The sequence below is a fragment of the Microcaecilia unicolor genome, chromosome 1 (genome assembly GCF_901765095.1).
Source record: "Microcaecilia unicolor chromosome 1, aMicUni1.1, whole genome shotgun sequence".
NCBI lineage: Eukaryota > Metazoa > Chordata > Amphibia > Gymnophiona > Siphonopidae > Microcaecilia > Microcaecilia unicolor.
The window spans coordinates 79,044,600-79,064,315 of record NC_044031.1 but is presented as its reverse complement, the minus strand read 5'-3'; the positions used below and the strand labels follow the sequence as shown (position 1 = coordinate 79,064,315).

At 41.5% G+C, this 19,716-nt stretch overlaps 1 protein-coding gene across 1 annotated transcript in view; it reads left to right on the top strand.

Annotated features, from left to right (window-relative positions):
* The window catches only part of PTPRN2 (protein tyrosine phosphatase receptor type N2), a 1,688,755-nt gene that overhangs the window by 1,450,326 nt on the left and 218,713 nt on the right, over window positions 1-19,716 (top strand). Inside the window, 1 exon segment of the mRNA XM_030198706.1 lies at window positions 18,597-18,674. Coding sequence (XP_030054566.1) covers window positions 18,597-18,674 — 78 coding nt within the window.

Sequence of the window (19,716 nt, the reverse complement as noted above, 5' to 3'; positions counted from 1 at the left end):
TTTTATCCGTAAAAGCCGGCCATCTGGTAGCCACGCCCATGCCCGCCCATGTTTCGAATTCACTACGCCGCCGACACGCCCCTTGAACTTTCGCTGGTGCGGCAACAGGAAAGCAGCGATGGTGTCAAAAAAGCCGCTTTCGATTATACGGATCTCACCGCTTTTGAGAGATCGCCAGCCATCTCCCGATTTATGTCGGAAGATCGCCGGCGATCACTTTCGAAAATAAGCCTGATAGTAATTTTTTGAGCTGACTACAGTTAAGGTATTTGTGGTCTATTCTCTGCTGTGGGAGATGTTAACCTATGCTTCTGCCCAGTTAGGCATTTGCCTGTCTTTATACTAGTTGTGAACGATAGAAAAAAGTTAATTTTAATGTCACATATGCTCATAATGCTCTCTAAAAGGCTTCCATAAAAGAGATGTTTTTATCATGCATTTTAGACCTTTTTTCAGATTGATATCTTTAACGTAATACCACTTTATTTCTCTTTCCAGAAATGACCTCTCTATACCTGACTGCTTAAAGTACTCTCACTTATGAACTTTAATGCAATACCACTCTGTATTTCTCATTCTGATAATGGCAATCGCCAGTACGGCATATTGTAAGCCACATTGAGCCTGCAAATAGGTGGGAAAATGTGGGATACAAATGCAACAAATAAATAAATAGTAGTAACATAGGTGATCTTCTTATTCTGATCATAAAAAAACCCCGATGGCAAAACTGATGGATGATCTGACATGCCCTCTACTTTTTATAGGGCAGCATTGCCACTGTTGAATCATTTCATGTTGTAGTGTAGAAGAACGTTTCCCTGTGGCACTATTTTAAAATGAATATGGGTTTATTAAAGTGCATTTCACTGCTGTTCAGCATTATAGTCTGGACAGCTCCTATGACAGATGATGGGCAGACAGACAAGTGCCCACCAAAATTGATAGCCCTTTTTTTTTTCAAATTTGTATAATGTGCCATGAAGACCCTTTTCAATGCTATAGAGTGCCCCTGAATGTGAAAGTCAAAAAATAAAAGTTAAGATATGCTGGAACTTCTGTAAAAGAGCATATCAGAATCTTGCTCTCATCTTTTGGTCCCCTTGACAAAAGTGTGCATTATGTTAGTTTGATTTAATAATAATTACCAAGGCCAATGAGCCTTAAATTATAAGGAAGCAGTCTTATGGACCTTTGTTTCACCATGGAGTTGTCACACGAAAAGAATACACAAAACCATGCTTATCCTCATTATGGACTAGACTCTATATATGGCGCCTGAAAAATTGGCACCAAAAATATTTCTGCCTAGGTGTATTCTGTAAACCGTGCCTAGATTTAGGTGCGGTTTATAGAATATGCCTACAAGTTTATAGTATATGCCTACTGGCCATACCTGTGCCTAACTCTAGGTGCATCCATGTACACCAAGTAAAACGTGATTTAAATAACGACGCCTAAGTTAGGTGCAGAGCAGGTGTATTCTATAACTGTAGATTTTTAGAACACCCACAATCCGCCCATTCCATACCCACTTTTTGGCAGCGTGCATTAAAAATTTACGAACACCACTTTACAGAATACGCCTAAAAAGTTTTGCACGTAAATTCTAATTAATGCCAGTTAGTATCAATAATTGCTTAAGTAACAGTAATCAGCACTGATTGGCTTGTTAACTAATTAAATTAAGCACACAAATCCAGAATACAACCGGATTTGCAAGCACAATTTTGGTTGCACTATATAGAATCTGGGAGTATATGGACCCACCAGAGCACCATTAAAAAAAAGCCTTTGGCCTCAGAAGTTGAAATGGCTCCCACAAAAAAAAATAAAATGCTAAGATATACATACCACTGTACAACCTTTGAAGAAGAAAATAACTGTAATAAAATTACTTTGCTTGCAATTTGGAAGTTTGCATTTGCTAGAGAACTTGGGGCCCTTTTATTTAGCCAGTGGTGGTGAGCATTTTGTTCACCGCCAATGGAGTTATTCCCAGATATTCAAAGCTGGACCCAGTCTGGTCTTCAGCTTTGAATATCCAGTTGTTACTCCAACGTGACCCTGCTTCTACTCAAATTACACTGGCCACCTATAAACTCACGTATTACTTTCAAATTATGTGCATTCACCCACCAAATAATTTATGGTTCATCTCCATCTTACATGCTGAATCTCATAGAGCAGTGGTTCCCAAACGTTTTCAATTCATGGCACCTTTAGTGTCCGAGCAATTTTTCGTGGCACCCTTCCCCCCCGGCCACATAGGTCTTCACACACACACCCTCCTCCCATAGGTCCAGCACACCATTCCCTGCAGCCCTCTCCTCTTCCCACATAGTCCAGCACATCTGTCCCTTCCCTGCAGCCACCCTCCTCCCATAAGTCCAGCACACCTCTGCCTTCCCCAAATCCAGCATCACTCACTGCATTCTTTCCCACTGTTCCAGGATCACTGCCACTTCCTTCTCCTTCCCCCGCCGCTGCACTAACCACTAGGCTACTAATGTGGGATGTAAATGTCATAAATAAAGGACTGTGAATGGGCCTCTACAGTGTCCTTGCTGTGCAGCTTGAGGAGCAGAAGATAGGCTTGAGAATCATAATCCAAATCTCCTGCATAACTGAGTACATCGGCTGATAAATTATACATCGACTGATAAATTATTGCCTTATAGAAAAGTCTCCCAATTATAATGTATCTATGCATCGTTCTGAACTAAGCCCTGACCAGATTAACAGATGTCCCAAATACTTTAGCACAATGATAAAAGAACATTTATAATAGAGTGTTAACTTATAACCCCTCCCCTCCCCAAACCCTGATCCCATACTCCAGCTACCTACCTACCTCTCCTCTGGGGTGATCACCTCTGGCCCCCAGATTCCTCACTCTAAAGACTTCCTTCCTACTATATCTTTTCTTTTGTCCCACTATAGGAATGGCGCCCAAATTTGTTCAGATTGTGCCAAGTCCCAAGGGTCAAATGAATTATAATTCAGTCTTACTGAATTTCATAGTTCAGCTCAAGAACTCAATATAGCAGCAAATACAAGGATACAGACCTTTTTCCACTTACAAAACAAGCTAATTGACTCAGTCAGCATCCTTAATATATATAGTGAGACTATGAAAACATTGTGCTACCTATAAGGATCCTGAAAAAGCTGAAGGGGACACAGAGACTGAGTATATGTGTGCACAAATGAGAAAAAAAAGCTTGTAAATATTGTTTACCTGTTGCCCAAAAATAGGATCTCAGTGGAGAAAAGCGGTAAGGAAGCCATGATACCTGGAAGATTAACACCCATGCTGGGATGGAAGAAAATGATTAAAAATGTTTCATTCTGAATGCAAATGACTGAATTCATGTTTAGTTCAGAAGTAATACTGCTGACAATTTGCACACTTGCAGAACGGTTCACTTCCATTAACTCCACAGGAGTCGGAGAGAGACTCTCTGCTGAGCAGTGAATCAAAATGCATGTTTCTAGAACAAAAGAGCTGCTGTAAAAAGCACAGTCAAGTTATTCCTGATGTAATTATCAAACAGTATAATAGAAGTGTATAAGACATTTGATGGCTTAATAAGACTTATTATTAATTTGAATCCCCTGATAGCCATCCTACTAAACAAACCAGCAAACGCAGTTATAGCCTAAGCGGGTATCTGATAAAAACAAGGTGTTTGTCAGTTAAACAGAGCCAAAACCTGATTATTACAGCCATATATATGTACTTGTAATACACTGTTTCCATTAGAGACAACGAACTGATCATCATTTCAATACATCTGTGCCAACCTGCTTAGATGACCCAGGAATCTATAAACTTCTTCTCCCTTATGTGGTCTATTTTTTTTTTTTTTTTGCAAATTACAATACTAATTTTTGTTGGTTGAGTTGTATTATTTTCCTAGAATTTTGTTCTATCAGCTTGTTTTTTGTCATACAATTTTTTTGTTATGTAATATATTTTGAAAGCATTAAAAAAAGAATCTATAAAACTTTATTGGAGCTATTCAAATAAAAACATATGGAACATTTATTTATTTGACAGAGTTCTATCCCACATTATCTATACAACTTATGCAGGTACCAATCAAACATACATAATTTAAACATAAAAGCAAATAATAAAATGCATTTGCTTTGGATACATTTGGCGTGCAAATATTTGAGATGGACCGAACCCTGATGCAACAAATATGAAACATGCCGCATGTCAGCTAACAGTCCAACAACAAACGAATCTATACAGTTAAGCTAAGTGATTTTGATACTTTATATATAATTTTTAAGCAAAATTATTCAAGTACAAAAGTTTGAAAAAATTAGCTGTTCTGATAATAGTTTAATATTTCAGACCTGTGAGGAGGCAGGAGAGTCAAGGGTAATGATTCTCTTGTGAAACGAGTCATCACTGAGGTCGTGAAGCAAACTTACATACCATTGAGCTGATTTTTGATGCTGGGTTTATTTCATGTTGTATATGTGATTGCCCCTGCCTTCAAACTCTTTTTTGGTCAATTAACTGAGGTTATTCCAATGATGGACAATTGGAATGTAAATATCGGCACATACTTTATAGAATTATGTGGCTGTAGGACCAAAGCTTAGTGAATTTGCCCCCGCTCCATTTTGATAGTCCTAGAGTCTTGCTACGTCATTTTGCAGATATTCCTCCTAAATTAGACACAATACTTTAGATAAGGTCTCACAAAAGACCTGTAAAAAGAGCTCCCTTTTTGTACTGGTCTTGCTTCTCCCTAAGCACCCTAGCATTGCTCTGGATCTGGACACCAGCTTGTTACACTATTCGCATATGTTGAGATCATCAAATACAATCAGCCTAGTCTCTTTCCAGCTTTGTACACTTCAGTGATCTGCCCCACTCTCACACTGCTCCCCTGAAATTCTGCACCCTAATTTCACAGCACTATGCTTTCTTTCATTGTAACCTGTCTGCAAAGCATTTAATCACTCCTCAAACTTTCTTAGATCACGTCTTATTCTGTCTACTCCTTCAGGAGTGTTCATTCCATTGCAGATTTTAGAAGTCTACCTGCAGAGGAATCTCTGGCATTGGAACAAAAATACAGAATTTTTAATGCAATATCTGTCCAATTAAATAATTTACAAATTACTTTGAGTTTATTGTTAAAACAAAATCTACGTGAAATCAGAGACTTTAATAAAACAAAACTAACGACATCATGTATGCCAGACTATATGCCATTTTTATGCATGTCAGGTTTAAGAAGCCATTTGCAGGTTGGTACATCAATCTCTTAATGTCATCTGTAAAAGGATGAACTTTTCCTACTAATGCATTTGCAAAATTACTCACAAAAATATTGAACAATGCGAGTCCAAGAACCATTTATTGAGGCATTCTATCCTTCTACCCTCGGAATGAACATCATTTACCATTTCTCTCTGCTATCTATCACTCGGTTTCTGATCTAGTCTTTTCAGATCTAATCGACTTTCTAGGAGCCCATCCCAAGGCTGTTCATTTTCAGATTCTAAAATCTTTGTTGATTTCATTCAGGTTTGTTAAAACAGGGCAATCAATTTTCAAGTGTAATAATGGGATTTTTCCATCCATTTTTATCTCAACTTGCTTAAAACTTGCTGACAGATATCTGCCACAGAGGCAACAGCAAGAATGGCATGATACCATAGCACAGAAAGGGGGCAAAGGACTCACTCAGTGGCATAAAGACTCCAAGCCACCATGAAAGGGGAAAAGTGCCATCAACATTGGCAGGAAACTCCAAGGCATTGGGAACCACTGGGATAAGGGTAGTGGCACCAACATTGGTATGAGAACTCAAATTCTCTGGGTATTAGACATGAAAGGACTTAGGGCCCCTATCTTGAAGGAAAAATTCTGCCTAAAGATTTGTCTGCACTGCTGCCCCCCCCCCCCCCCGGGTCATAGAGGAGTATTGACCATAGATAGAAACATAGAAACATGATGACAGAAACATGTCTGAAAGGCCCATCCAGTCTGCCCATCCTTAGCTTCCACCATCTCCTCTGCTCCCTAAGAGACCCACGTGCCTGTTAAGCGTGGTAAGTCTCAAATACAGCCACTGAGACAATAGATTTATAACATGTGAAATCAAGAAATAAAGAGTACTTGCTACCTGGATTGGCCACTGCTGGAAACAGGATACTGGCCTAGATAGAGGCTCAGTATAGCTATTCTTATGCTCTTATGAAAAATGAAGACCCCAAGGCACTAGGAGAGCAATAAAATCACCCCAGTATTAGCAGGAAGACCCCAGAGCATCAGAAGAATAGAGCAGCACCAGCATTTGTATGAAGACATCCAAGGCACTAGAAAGAGGGTAAACTGGCACCAACATTGGCAGGAAGACAACAAGGAGAAGAGTAGAGTACTGCCAAGATTGGTGTGAGAACCCCAAAGGACTGGGAGAGGAGCACTGACCTTTGTCTTCATTGCCTTGGAACCTTTCTGTCAAGAGTGGTGCACTTCCTCCTCTGCCAAAGTTTGGGCATTGGTGTACAGAGTATGTGATTCCCAAATATTTAGCCATTGGAGTTCAATGGGAGGCCAGCATTTTAAGTGGCATCTATACTCAAGGTTTTCTGAGGCACTTGGGTGCACAAAATGTGTTAACTTAGGAGCAGGAGATACAGCAATCATTTCCTCTATGTACTGTAGAGGGAAGAAGAACAAAAGCACTGCAGAAGCTGTAAAACAACTCTATCAACACTGGAATGATGACCTATGTCACTAACCTGCTTATTTTCGAAGGAGATCACCAGCCATCTTCCGACACAAATCGGGAGATGGCTGGCCATCTCCTGAACCCGGCCAAATCGGTATAATCGAAAGCCGATTTTGGCCGGCTCCAACTGCTTTCTGTCACAGAGCCGGCCAATGTTAAAGGGGGTGTTTCCACAGGGTATGGAAGGCAGGACGGGGGCGTGGTTATAATGGAAAAAAGAAGGTCGGCTCTGACGGGCACTTCACCGGCTTCACTTGGTCCATTTATTTTTAGGACGAAGCCTCAAAAAAGTGCCCCAACTGAGCAGATGACCACCAGAGAGAATCAGGGATCACCTCCCCTTACTCCCCTAGTGGTCATCAACCCCCTCCAACCCAAAAGAAAAATTAAAAATCATTTTTTGCCAGCCTCTATGCCAGCCTGAAATGTCATACCGAGCTCCATGACAGCAGTGTGCAGGACCCTGGAGCAGTTTTTAGTGGGTGCAGTGCACGTCAGGCAGGTGGACCCTGGCCCATCCCCCCGTACCTGTTACACTTGTGGTGGTAATTAGGAGCCCTCCAACCCCCCCCAAAACCCACTGTACCCACATGTAGGTGCCCCCCCTTCACCCCTTAGGGCTATGGTAGTGTTGTACAGTTGTGGGAATGGGTTTTTGGGGGGATTTGGGGGGCTCAGCACACAAGGTAAGGGAGGTATGCACCTGGGAGCAATTTTTGAAGTCCACTGCAGTGTCCCCTAGGGTGCCCGGTTGGTGTCCTGGCATGGGAGGGGGACCAGTGCACTACAAATGCTGGCTCCTCCCATGACCAAATGCCTTGGATTTGGCCGGGTTTGAGATGGCCGGCATCGGTTTCCATTATCGGCGAAAACCGATGCCGGCCATCTCTGACATTTGGCCGGCCCCAACTGTATTATCGAACGAAAGATGGCCGGCCATCTTTTTTGATAATACGGTTCGGGACCGCTCTTTGCGGCGCCGGCCGTATAGATGGCCTGCGCCGTTTGATTATGCCCCTCCACTGTGCAAGATTGGCATCTACATACTAAGACACTGATACCAGAGGATATAAACTGATGGTATGCTTGGTAGGATCAGGATGGTGGATCAAGTCATATGTAAACAATGTTAGAAAGAAGCAGCAATGTCAGAGAACTAAAAAGCAACAGCTTCATGCCAAGAACCTCCTCAGTAACATCAGCATGAAGCTGCTTAAAAGTCTGTTCTCCAAGTATAAGCCAAAGTATATCTAGATTTGATTCTTTAGTTACAAACATTTTTCTCAGTGCCTTTCAAACCACAGAGAAGAATGGCTTTGATACCAAACAAAATCGTCTTCTGGAAAAATCTCTTAAGCCCCAGAGGCACCGGGTCCATGCAAATAAACTGTCCAAAAAGAATGTGAAAATCATGTGCAGCAGTACAGTTCCAATACATAGTGATAACATGAAGGAAAGCTTTCCGAAACTGAATAACATGTGAACAATGCCAAAACATATGCCCCAGCATCGCCAATGATCTCCCACATTTGGGGCACTGATCATGCGACTGCAATTTCACTAAATAGGCTCTATGAGGGGAGATATGCAGTCACAAGGCAAATTTGTAAAGAATCTCTTTCAGTACCATTGATAACGAAAGTTTATGACGTCCCAAAACAAACTTTACTCCACTGAAAGGTCACTTTTAAGGTCCTCTGATCACTTCTGGGCCAGTATACTGTAATTAAGTTCAGGAGCAAAACAAAGTCAAGCACTTATCTGTTGCCCAACAGATAAGCGCTCGACTTTGTTTTGCTTGAAAAGTACTGCTCACAGTATATAGGACAATTTGCATTAGAAATAAATGAAGAGGCCATCTGTCAATATTCAGCAGCACTTAGAGGTCCTTTTACCAAGCTGTGGTAAAAAGGACCCTGCGGTAGCAGCTGTTTTTGCTGCACACCAGGTCCCTTTTTACCGCAGTGGGTAAAAAGCCCACAAAAACACATAGCTATATGGTAAGCTTGCACTTACTGCATGGCCATGCGGGGGGGGGGGGGGGGGCGCTTACCGCCACCCATTGGTGTGTGTGTGTGTGTGTGTGTGTGTGTGTGTATATATATATATATATATATATATATATATATATATATATATATGTATATAACTCACCCTCAACGTTCTGAAGACAGTGACGTCAGTGAAGCCAAGCCCTGACTTCCTTCAAAAAGGTTCGAAGGTTCGTGGTGGTGAAGCCACCAAAATCGCTCCGGGCCCCGCCCTCGAGGGCGGAGCAATGGCAGAACAACGAAGGGGTTGGCAGGGAGGGAGGCAGGGAGGCGGGAAATCGCTCCGGGCCCCGCCCTTGCGTCAAACGTCATAACGTTGAGGGCGGAGCAATGCCAGAACAACGAAGGGGTTGGCAGGGAGGGAGGAAGGCGGGGGAGGGGGGTGTTGCCGACGAAAACCTTGATGGCAGAACAACGAAGGGGTTCACAGGGAGGGAGGCGGGGGGGGGGGGGTTGTGAAATCGCTCCGGGCCCTGCCCTCGCGTCAAACGTCATGACGTTGAGGGCGGCGCAATGGCAGAACAACAAAGGGGTTGGGCAGGGAGGGGGGTGTTGGCGACGAAAACCTTGCTAGCGCCCGTTTCATTTGCTCAGAAACGGGCCTCTTTTACTAGTATATATATATATATATATATATATATATATATATATATATATATAATTTTTTTTTAATCCAGCAGCACCAGAAATGGCACACGCAGGAGACGGAAGTACTGCCGGGCGGCCACGTTGGGCCAGCAGTAGTTCTGGGTTTGCCACGTGGCAACCCTTAGTAAAAAGGCCCCTCAAACAGGTAGTGCTGCTCAATGTTGCCACTAGCCGGCAGTTCCCTAACCGGTTAGGGGTGGTCTGTGAGTGGAATTTGAGCAGAGCCAGGATTTAGTGAATTAGTGGCAATATTCTGTCTGCTAACCAGCTAAGTATGTAAGTGACATTAGGACAGCTGAAAGGCTGACCTAACATTACCTGCTGAGTTAACCGGACACCGGTCTGAATATTTGCCAGTGCGGGTTGCCACATATACCCAGATATTCCATGCCAGAAGCTGCGCATGCCTCAGCATTGAATATCCAGGGTTTAGTTCAGTCTGCAGCTGTGAAAGGATTTACAAGCCACTTACCAGTGTGGTCTGAATATTACCTCCCCAAATAAATTACTGTTAAATGTAAATTTTAAAATCTAGATGGGTATGTCCTAATAGGTGTTAGTGTTAATGCCCAGATTAAAGGGTTAATTTTATAACAGAGCACCTAAAGAAATGTCCAACAATGTAACTTGGAGGAGTGGCCTAGTGGTTAGGGTGGTGGACTTTGGTCCTGGGGAACTGAGTTCGATTCCCACTTCAGGCACAGGCAGCTACTTGTGACTCTGGGCAAGTCACTTAACCCTCCGTTGCCCCATGTAAGCCACATTGAGCCTGCCATGAGTGGGAAAGCACAGGGTACAAATGTAACAGCAACAAAAAATAGGTTCCCAAAACTATCCCCACTAGAGTACAAGTGCTTTCATACAAATGTACACCTTCACAAGCATATTCTATAAAATATGTGCAATTGTGGACATTGTACACACATGAATATAAACCTGCTCTTGAACAGACATCAAGCCCACACTTTCAATCCAATACAATCTCTGCAGGATTTGTGCTAGCATTTTATAAAGCCATATAGGCACTTATGTATCTTTATAAAATAGACAAAAATTAGGTGCCCTCCTCCCCTATTAACCTAGGCACCTGTTATAAAATTACCTTCCAAATGTAATTTGTATAATAATTTGGGCATTCGCATGTTTGTGTGTTATTTACATGCACATTGGTGTCACTGCTGATTCTGTAATATATACTCTAATGCACACAAGATTAGAAAAAAAAAAAAAAACAAATCAATTTATTAGATAGCAGCATTGGTGGTATTATTCAGCATTAATACATAACAAGTATATATTTTGGTGGATTTTGTGGCTAATGTTAACTTTGAGGTATAGACTTAGGTCACATTAAAGTGTGGCCTAACACCCAAACATGCCAAAGGATTAGGGCCTATAAGACCTTGTTCGGTCTTCTATCCCCCTTCCCCTACGCAGGAAAATGCCTCTTAGCCCCCTCCCCACTGTACAGGCCACTGAGGGTGGACTTGTAAGTAATAGATCTACATCACCCCTCAGATCCATTATTTGCACTTCCGACCATGAGTGGCTTGTAGAGGAGTCTGGTGGCAGAAAGGATGATGTATCTTTTTTACCCATGTGCCACCAAATTCAGAATGACACTGGTTAATTTTGTACTGTGTGAAAACAAGAATAATTCAAAGTCCTTATCCAGTACCAAATTGGAAGGCAGGGGAGAGTGAAATGAAAACACATCTGGATGCATTTTTGGTAAAGAGGGGGTGAAGGGAGGGCCAAGAGCTTGTTTCTCTTTGAGTTGGGGGAAGATTCCCATCGCTAACCAACCCTTTTGACTAATTGCTATAGGAAAACCTGTACTGAACGCAGCAACATTATCATGGCCATGCACTTTTGTTGTTACTGTCCTTGTCTCATAGTGGATGTAACACCTGCATTAAAATTGTTGAGTAACATGTTATCCCACAGTAAGCAGACATTGTATTCACATTCTTAAATTCAATAAAATTCAAGGCAATAGGCCCACAGAATTTTATATTATCATATTTTCTCTGGGGGAGAAAGGAGCTCCAGTCCATAATTATATTTTCTGTACAACAGAATGTGCTTGGAATATAGTAATTGTAATTGTGTTTTGAATTATTGTTAAAATGAGAACACATTTCAACATTTTCTGCTCATTGTGAGGTTTGCCACGTTCCAAATAGCAGCTTTGTGACAGCAACTGATTAGTGCTGAAATGTCAAGAGTGGCGGCTTTCTCATTTACCAGATAACCAAGTGTTTAAAAGTATTTTCATTTGACAGTCCTACTTAGATCATCATTGATTCACCATGCTCTTGTTTTCTGGTTCAGATTGTTTTCTGATCAGAAATGGGTGGTTATTATAAAAAAAGAAAAAAAAAAGCAAAAGAGAGAAACAAGTGTAATGATCTTGCATATACACTGAGGCCTTTTAACTAAAGGGTGTAAAATACTTAATGTGCATGTAACATGCCGGAACAGACAACTGCACAACCGTGGAGAGGTTTCTACAAGGACAAGCAGAACATTGATTCTTATATGTGGGTGATGTCATCTGATGGAGTCACCTTGGAAAAACTTCAGCCTCCCACATGTAAGAATTCATGTCCTACTGTCCTCGGAGAACACCTGCTACAGGTGAGTAACTTCGCTTTTTTGGTAGTTGGCCTGTTTCTGCACCTTAAACCGTGCATTGCTAAATTTGTCGGAATCTTTCTGACAGGGGGCATGGCATGGGCAGAGAGCAGGCGTGGAAGCTTTAGCCAGCTAGGGTGTTACACATACCACACACTAACTGGGTAATGCATAGTTAGCGTGGGACCACTTACCGCCTCCTAAATAGGAGGTGCTAAATTCTTCCAACATTAACAAGGAGCAGGTACTGCACATTAATCTGGATGTTAATGCATGACCTGCAATAATTAAAAGTCTGCCTTATAGTGCATTAAGCCTAAAACATTGTGTTTTATTTTATTACCTATGTTGTTCTTTGTAGTTTATTTTTTGTCTTGTTTTGTTTGCTTTTGGTTTGTTTGTTTTGGAAATGTGTAAGTCTCAAATGCTTGTAATGGTTTTCCTTGTGAAGCTGTTTTAAGACTTCCAGGCAAGGCAGCAGGGTTCTAGTAGGCTCAGACCAAAAGGTTTTATTTTCATGGATTTAGTCAATTTTGGATTTTCTAATGACATTCTTGCCTTTTCTAACATGGACTAGGTGGTTTAATTCTCTATTGATTCCGTTGCCACAATGAATTTTAACACAGGACTTAGCTTTGATTGAGCTTCGGAAGTTAAAAGCATGAAAGTCTTTTAATTCAAAGATGTGACATTTTCCATTAAATTCTTCCAGCTGATCTTTCTGGCCTGGTCAGTGTCTATTGATAGGATGCACAAGTTCACATTCTTCGTGCCTGACTACACTTCTACTGAAAGTTTTAAATCCATGCAAGTTGCTAATTCATAATGCAGTTATAGCTTAATTTTATCCCTGTGAAAGTATGTGAACTTTGCTAAGGAATATTTCTCTGACGTACATAACATGTGCAATGCTTTTACATTGACATATAAACTGTCATGGCCACTGCTGTGCTCTTGACCCTGATGCATCCCCGACTCACTGGGTGGTGTCTTCGGGCTACCTGTGCCCTGCCTGCCATGGTAACCATGGGCTGGGCCTTCCTGGCCCAGCGTTTGCCTCTCCTGACACTGACAGAAGCTGTATTCACTAGGTGCAAGCATACACCACTTCACTCCAGTTAAAGGGCCAGCAGCCACCGGCACCTGAGTGACATCTCCTGCCTCAGCTATTTTAAGTGCCTGGATCCGCTGAGCCCTCACTCTCTCAACTGCTCGCTTCTGGCTCAGTTACATCCAGCATCCTGTCTCCAGTGCAGTCCAGTCCTGTATCAGTGTCCTATCTACAGTCCAGCCTGCCTCTGTGTCCTGTCTTCAGTGCAGTCCAGTATCAGCATCCAGTCTCCAGTCCAATCCTGTATTAGTGTACTGTCTCCAGTACAGCCTGCTTCTGCATCTTGTCTCAAGTGCAGTCCAGTGTCAGCGCCAGTCTCAAGTCCAATCTTGTATCAGCATCCATTCCAGGTCCTGGTTCTCCAGGCCTTCTGCCAAGGGCCTTTTTCAGGGCCTCTCCAGGTCCTGGTTCACCAGGCCTGCCCTCAGGGCCCTATTCAGGGCCACTGTCCAGATCCCTCTTGGCAAGGCATGACTCTTCAGCCGTCCGGCAGTACCTTGCCAGATGCTCCAGTTCGGAGGCCCCATACCTTAAGATCAGGTAAGGTTTAGGTATATGTCATGGGCTGCGATGGCTGATAATAGTATCTACTGTTTTTCCTGGCACCAACATAAAATGGTAAAGACTATTATAAAGAACAAAAAGGTTTGGATTATTTCCTAAAAAAAAAGTTCATAAGCCATTATTAAGATGGGAAAATCTCTTTTGGGATCTTGCCAGGTTGGACACTGTTGAAAACAGGATATTGGGCTTGATGTCTGTCTTAAGTATAGCAATGTTTGTCATGTTATTTTAAGGCCTCATCCAAGTATGTGACTTGTCTATAAATTAGATTGCTGTTGGATTGCTAACAATCTGTGCAGACTGGCATACCATATGTACTTTCAGTTGGGATATAAGTTGGGATAAGGCATTCCCAGATATGTGTTTAGGCCAGTGGAGGGAAACAGCACACATACAGGAAACTTTCACAAAAGCATCCCCCCTCTTACCTGCCCACATAAAAAAGCCACAGCAAAATATGCAGGCACTTTTAATGCACATGCTTTACCTAATTTTGAAAGACAAACTGGCAAATGTTTCTCTTTGAAAACTGATGTAAGAAACATACACTTAATGAAGCCATTTACTCTATAACATTTACTAACCTATAGTAAGGGTTTGCCATTAGCATACATTTTTAATTTATTTATTTATTTGTTGCATTTGTATCCCACATTTTCCCACCTATTTGCAGGCTCAATGTGGCTTACATTATGCCGTAGTGGCGATCGCCATTTCTGGAATGAGAAATACAAAGTGGTATTGCTTTAAAGATCATAAGTGACAGAGTAAATTAGGCAGTCAGTATAGTGAGTTCATTCCGGCATGAGAAATAAAGTGGTATTGTGTTAAAGTTCGTTAGTGACAAAGTAAATGAAGCACTCAAGTATAAAGAGTTTGGTTTTGTCCTGTTCTGGTGTAGGTTTCGTTGTCTGGTATTTATTATGGATCATTGTGGTATGCTTTTTTGAACAGGTTGGTTTTTAGTGATTTTCGGAAGTTTGTTAGGTCGTGCATTGTTTTCATGACATTTGGTAGTGCATTACAAACACAATCTAATGTGCATTAATGGCAAAAACTCTATAGTAACATTTTTGAGGTGTAAGGGGGTGTGTCCATCATGTGGGGAGAATCAGCCACCATGTTATCACATGCTAATTCACTTTAACACAGCTGCTACCTTGTGGAAGAAATTTACTACATCTCTACAATTGTAATTACAATTTCCATGGTAACAGCTTGCCTTACAGTTAACACGTTTTAGTGTTGCCCTCCCCACTCTCTTTACCATCCCTGTCCCAGCTTTATATAAAATTCCAAGTCAGGGGGGTAATTTTATAACAGGCACCTACCCGGGCTCAGTTCTATAAAGACACCTAGGTATCTGTGTCTTTATAAAATACTTGTATAAGTGGGAAATTGTCTTGAATTCAAGTATAATTGTTCATACATAAAGGGCTAGATGAAGTTATACTGTGGCAAAGTTGTTATCTACACAACATGGTTCATTTAGTTTTGTTTATTCTTTTGGCACTTCACATTACGCTAATTCTTTTAAGGTTTGGTATATTTGATTTGTTTCTACTTAGGCTGTTGCCTTGAATCATGCCTTGCTTAAATTTCATTGCCTTGGTTGATAGCAGTTCAGACCTAGCTCATGTTTTCATGTCTTTTGCCCACATATAATTTTCCTTCAGAGGGTGAAAATAAAAGCAGAGACTAGGGATTTGGCCGAAATGTTCAGTGTCTCATACAGGGATCAAGAGTGAGAATCCAAAGCACAACCAAACAGAACAGGTGAGCAAAAAAGTGCAAGGAGCCTCCAAGAGTGGGGGACATCAAAATAGTACTTTATTAAACAGACCTGACACTCAGCGAAACCGCCTTCGACAGGGGTCCTGTGCAGCATTTCACTGTTCGAAGGAACATTAGATTGTGCAGTACTGCTTTCATTTTGTGTGTGTTTGTTCTGTGCCATTTATAGGCATCCTGTTGGATGTATCAAGGTTGTATCTTTTCACTGATTGGACCTTTTACTGGAGATTTTCTGCACAAGACCCCTGATTCAGGTGAAACGAAATACAGACTTTGTCGGGTCTATTTAGTAAAGCAGTGGTTTGACGCCCCCCCCCCCCCCCCCCCCCTTGAAGGCTTTTTGTGCTTTTTTGCTCAGCACCGGCTCTTACAGGAAATCTTTTTCAACACACTGGATGTAAATTTATAAGGAAGTATATAGTTTAAGGTAGCAAGGACGTATGTAAATGTTGGAACTGTAGTCATTTATGCATGTGAGTTTGAAGGTGGGTACTGGCACTGTGGGCTTGTTAAGAGGCAGAGTTTGAGCAGAGCATAATTGGAGGCTGCACTTACATGTATAGATTATAAAATGCCTTTATTTACTCTTATGATTTTGGAAAATATGTGCATACATTTTCAGTAGCTCTGAGTCTGCCTTAAGTGTTGATTCCTATAGGTATGTGTGTTTTTTTCACACCTATAGTAGCATTTTATCTAGTCGGTTAGGCATTTACTTGGATTTTATATAATAACCATAAAATAAGTGTACACATACATTACTTAAGCATGACTTTATCCAATTGCCGTCAGTATGCAGAAGCCCCGTTCAGCAGCTGAACAGAACTCATGCATCATACGTAAATATTGTTGCAAGCCTGTCATTTCTAAGGAAGCTTGTCCCATATACTTCAAACACTAATCATTAAATATACTGATACTGCACCTTTATATAATTTTTATAAAGGATTTATTACATGCAAATGCAGTTTTTTGCTTTGAACACTTTACTTTATTAACTGTCAAAGAATGTTCACAATAGATCAACTGTAATAATAGAACAGTGCCAAACAGTGAACAGGCTTCAAACACTGATACGTATTCTATGGTGAACATTTAGAAAACTGAAGATACCAGTTGTATCCGTAATAGTTGCCCAAAACTTTCTCCGCCATGATCTCCTCTCTCCCCCTCCAGCCACCCTCCCACCCAATCCAACCCCCCCTAAAATTCCCCAATATTCTATTTCAATGAGGGAAACAGAACAGCGAAATTGTGTGCAATCCCAAACTGTCCTCCAGCCAATAAATATAGTGGGGGCTAATTGTGCAAATGTAGGTTTATATGCATGAAAGTTCTGATAAAATCACCCCACTGGATAAGCATGTACAAGTACATACCAGAAAGCACACTCTTATATATAACCTTGAGTGTATGTGTGTTCAGAGGAGGAGTTTAGGTGGCACATGGGAGGAGTCAGGTATGTATAAACAGTGCTGGGCAGTAATATATTACTTCTAAATTGTAAAAGTAATTGTAAGGATAAATAACTCTAATTATTACTTTTTCCACTAACGAGTAATATGGAGGGGCATAATCAAAAGGGGCGGCCAAGTTTTGATGAGGACGTCCTTGCAAAACGTCCCCATCCAGGGGCGAGGAAACCCATATTTTCAAAACAAGATGGACGCCCATCTTTTGTTTCAATAATACGGTCAGGGATGCCCAAATCCTGAAATTTGGTCGTCCTTAGAGATGGTCGTCCCTAGACTTGGTCGTTTCTGATTTTCGGCGATAATGGAAACCAAGGATGTCCATCTCAGAAATGACCAAATGCAAGCCATTTGGTCGTGGAAGGAGCCAGCATTTGTAGTGCACTGGTCCCCTTGACATGCCAGGACACCAACTGGGCACCCTAGGGGGCACTGCAGTGGACTTCATAAATTACTCCCAGGTGCATAGCTCCCTTACCTTGTGTGCTGAGCCCCCCACCCCCCGCCCCCAAAACCCACTACCCCCAACTGTACACCACTACAATAGCCCTTAGGGGGGCACCTAGATGTGGGACAGTGGGTTTGTGGTGGGTTTTGGAGGGCTCGTTGTTTTCCTCCACAAACGTAACAGGTAGAGGGAGGGTGGGCCTGGGTCCACCTGCCTGAAGTGCACTGCACTCACTAAAACTGCTCCAGGGATCTGCATACTGCTGTGATGGACCTGAGTATGACATCTGAGGCTGGCAATCAATATTTTTAAAGATGTTTTTTAGGGTGGGAGGGGGTTAGTGACCAATGGGAGAGTAAGGGGAGGTCATCCCTGATTCTCTCCAGTGGTTATCTGGTCATTTCGGGCACCTTTTTATGCCTTGGTCATAAGAAAAACACGACCAGGTAAAGTCGTCCAAGTGTTCGTCAGGGATGTCCTTGTTTCTTTCGATTATGGGCCGAGGATGTCCAAGTGTTAGGCACACCCAAGTCCCGCCTTCGCTACGCTTCCGATACGCCCCCTTAAACTTTGGCTGTCCCTGCGACGGAAGGCAGTTGGGGACGTCCAAAATCGGCTTTCGATTATACCAATTTGGATGACTCTGTGACAAGGACGTCCATCTTACGATTTGTGTCGAAAGATTGACGTCCTCCTCTTTCGAAAATGAGCCTGATAATGTCTCATTATTTTATGTACTCACAGTAACATAAAATTACTTTTATTAAGCAAATAACTAGTACCTGTAATGTATGTACTTTTCACAGTAATTTAACTTATAACTTTTATTAAACAAATAGTAAATGGGCAACACTGGTTATAAAAAAAAAATATTGTGTTTTCAATTGCTAGACACAGGCAGGTTCCTTGGAGTCGCCTCAGTATTGAAAATGTGATAGTGAAACAATACCCCCCATTGGCAGGAGTGTAGCTTAGTGGGAACTCTGCACTTTACCCCCTCGTTTGTATGTTCTGGTTAAGAAATACTTGTTCACCATTTTCTTTTTGGCGCTTTCCTATATTCTTACTAAATACCAACCTCTCTGGGGTTTTTTTTTTCCACAGATGGATCATGATCCTAGAAATCCTGCATACATAGCTACACAAGGCCCACTTGCTGCTACTGTTTCAGATTTCTGGCAGGTAACTATTGGTTGTGATCGCATTACTTTTTGAACTATAAAATATGTGATGGGTTGGATACTTAATTTTCTTATATGTGTGGTTGAAAATTCCTCTCTTCACAGGTGAGCGCATGTTACTTCTCTAGTGAAAAAGAAAACTAGGGTTAGAGACCATGTTCCAAGGACCAGTTTAAAAAAATGTTTATTCTGCCGCTACCTTAAAATTGATCCCACTGCGTTATGAGGAGATTTACATTATGGGTTGGTCCTGCACTCTTATTGGTGGCAAGTAACCAAAGAGTAATTTGGATGCAGGGGCGGCTCAAAGCAATCTGCTGCCTGGTGTGAGGGATGAGCTGATGCTTCCCCCCCCATCCCCCCCCCAGGCATCCCTGTAGTTTGAGTTTCCTTATCTTGGTGTGATCATAGACTCTTCCCAATCCATGAAAGTTTGTTAGAAAGACAATACCTAAGGTTTTTCAAAGATTACAAATTATACGTTGCTTAATGGATTATTTAAGTCCTTACAATTTTAGAAATGTAGTACAGAGTCTTGTAACTCCACTTTTTGACTATTGTAATGGGCTTCTTTTAGGTTTGCCTAAACGATTGTTGAGACCTTTACAAATTGCTCAAATTTCTGCTGCCTGTGTTATAGTATCTATCTCTAAATTCGAACTTGTTACTCCTGTTATATTTAAGCTTGGTTGCTTGCCTATGGAATGGCAAATTCGTTACAAGATTCTTTTCTTAATCTTCAAAACTGACAATAACAATGTACCGGGTTCTATTGCCTCAAGTTTATGTACATATCAACTAACTAGGCTCCTTAGGTCAGCTAAACAAGACTCACTGGATGTTCCTCCTTCTATTTAGTTAAATTGGATGAATATTGGAACTCTATTTTTTATATTGCTGACCTGAAATTGTGGAACTGCTTACCTGCCAATATGATATCCACTAAAAGCTTATAAGTTTTTAAGAAATCCCTTAAACATTTTAGTGGATTACATTAACAATAGCTTAAAGTTGAATTAGAGTATTTGATGGTTAATGATGTT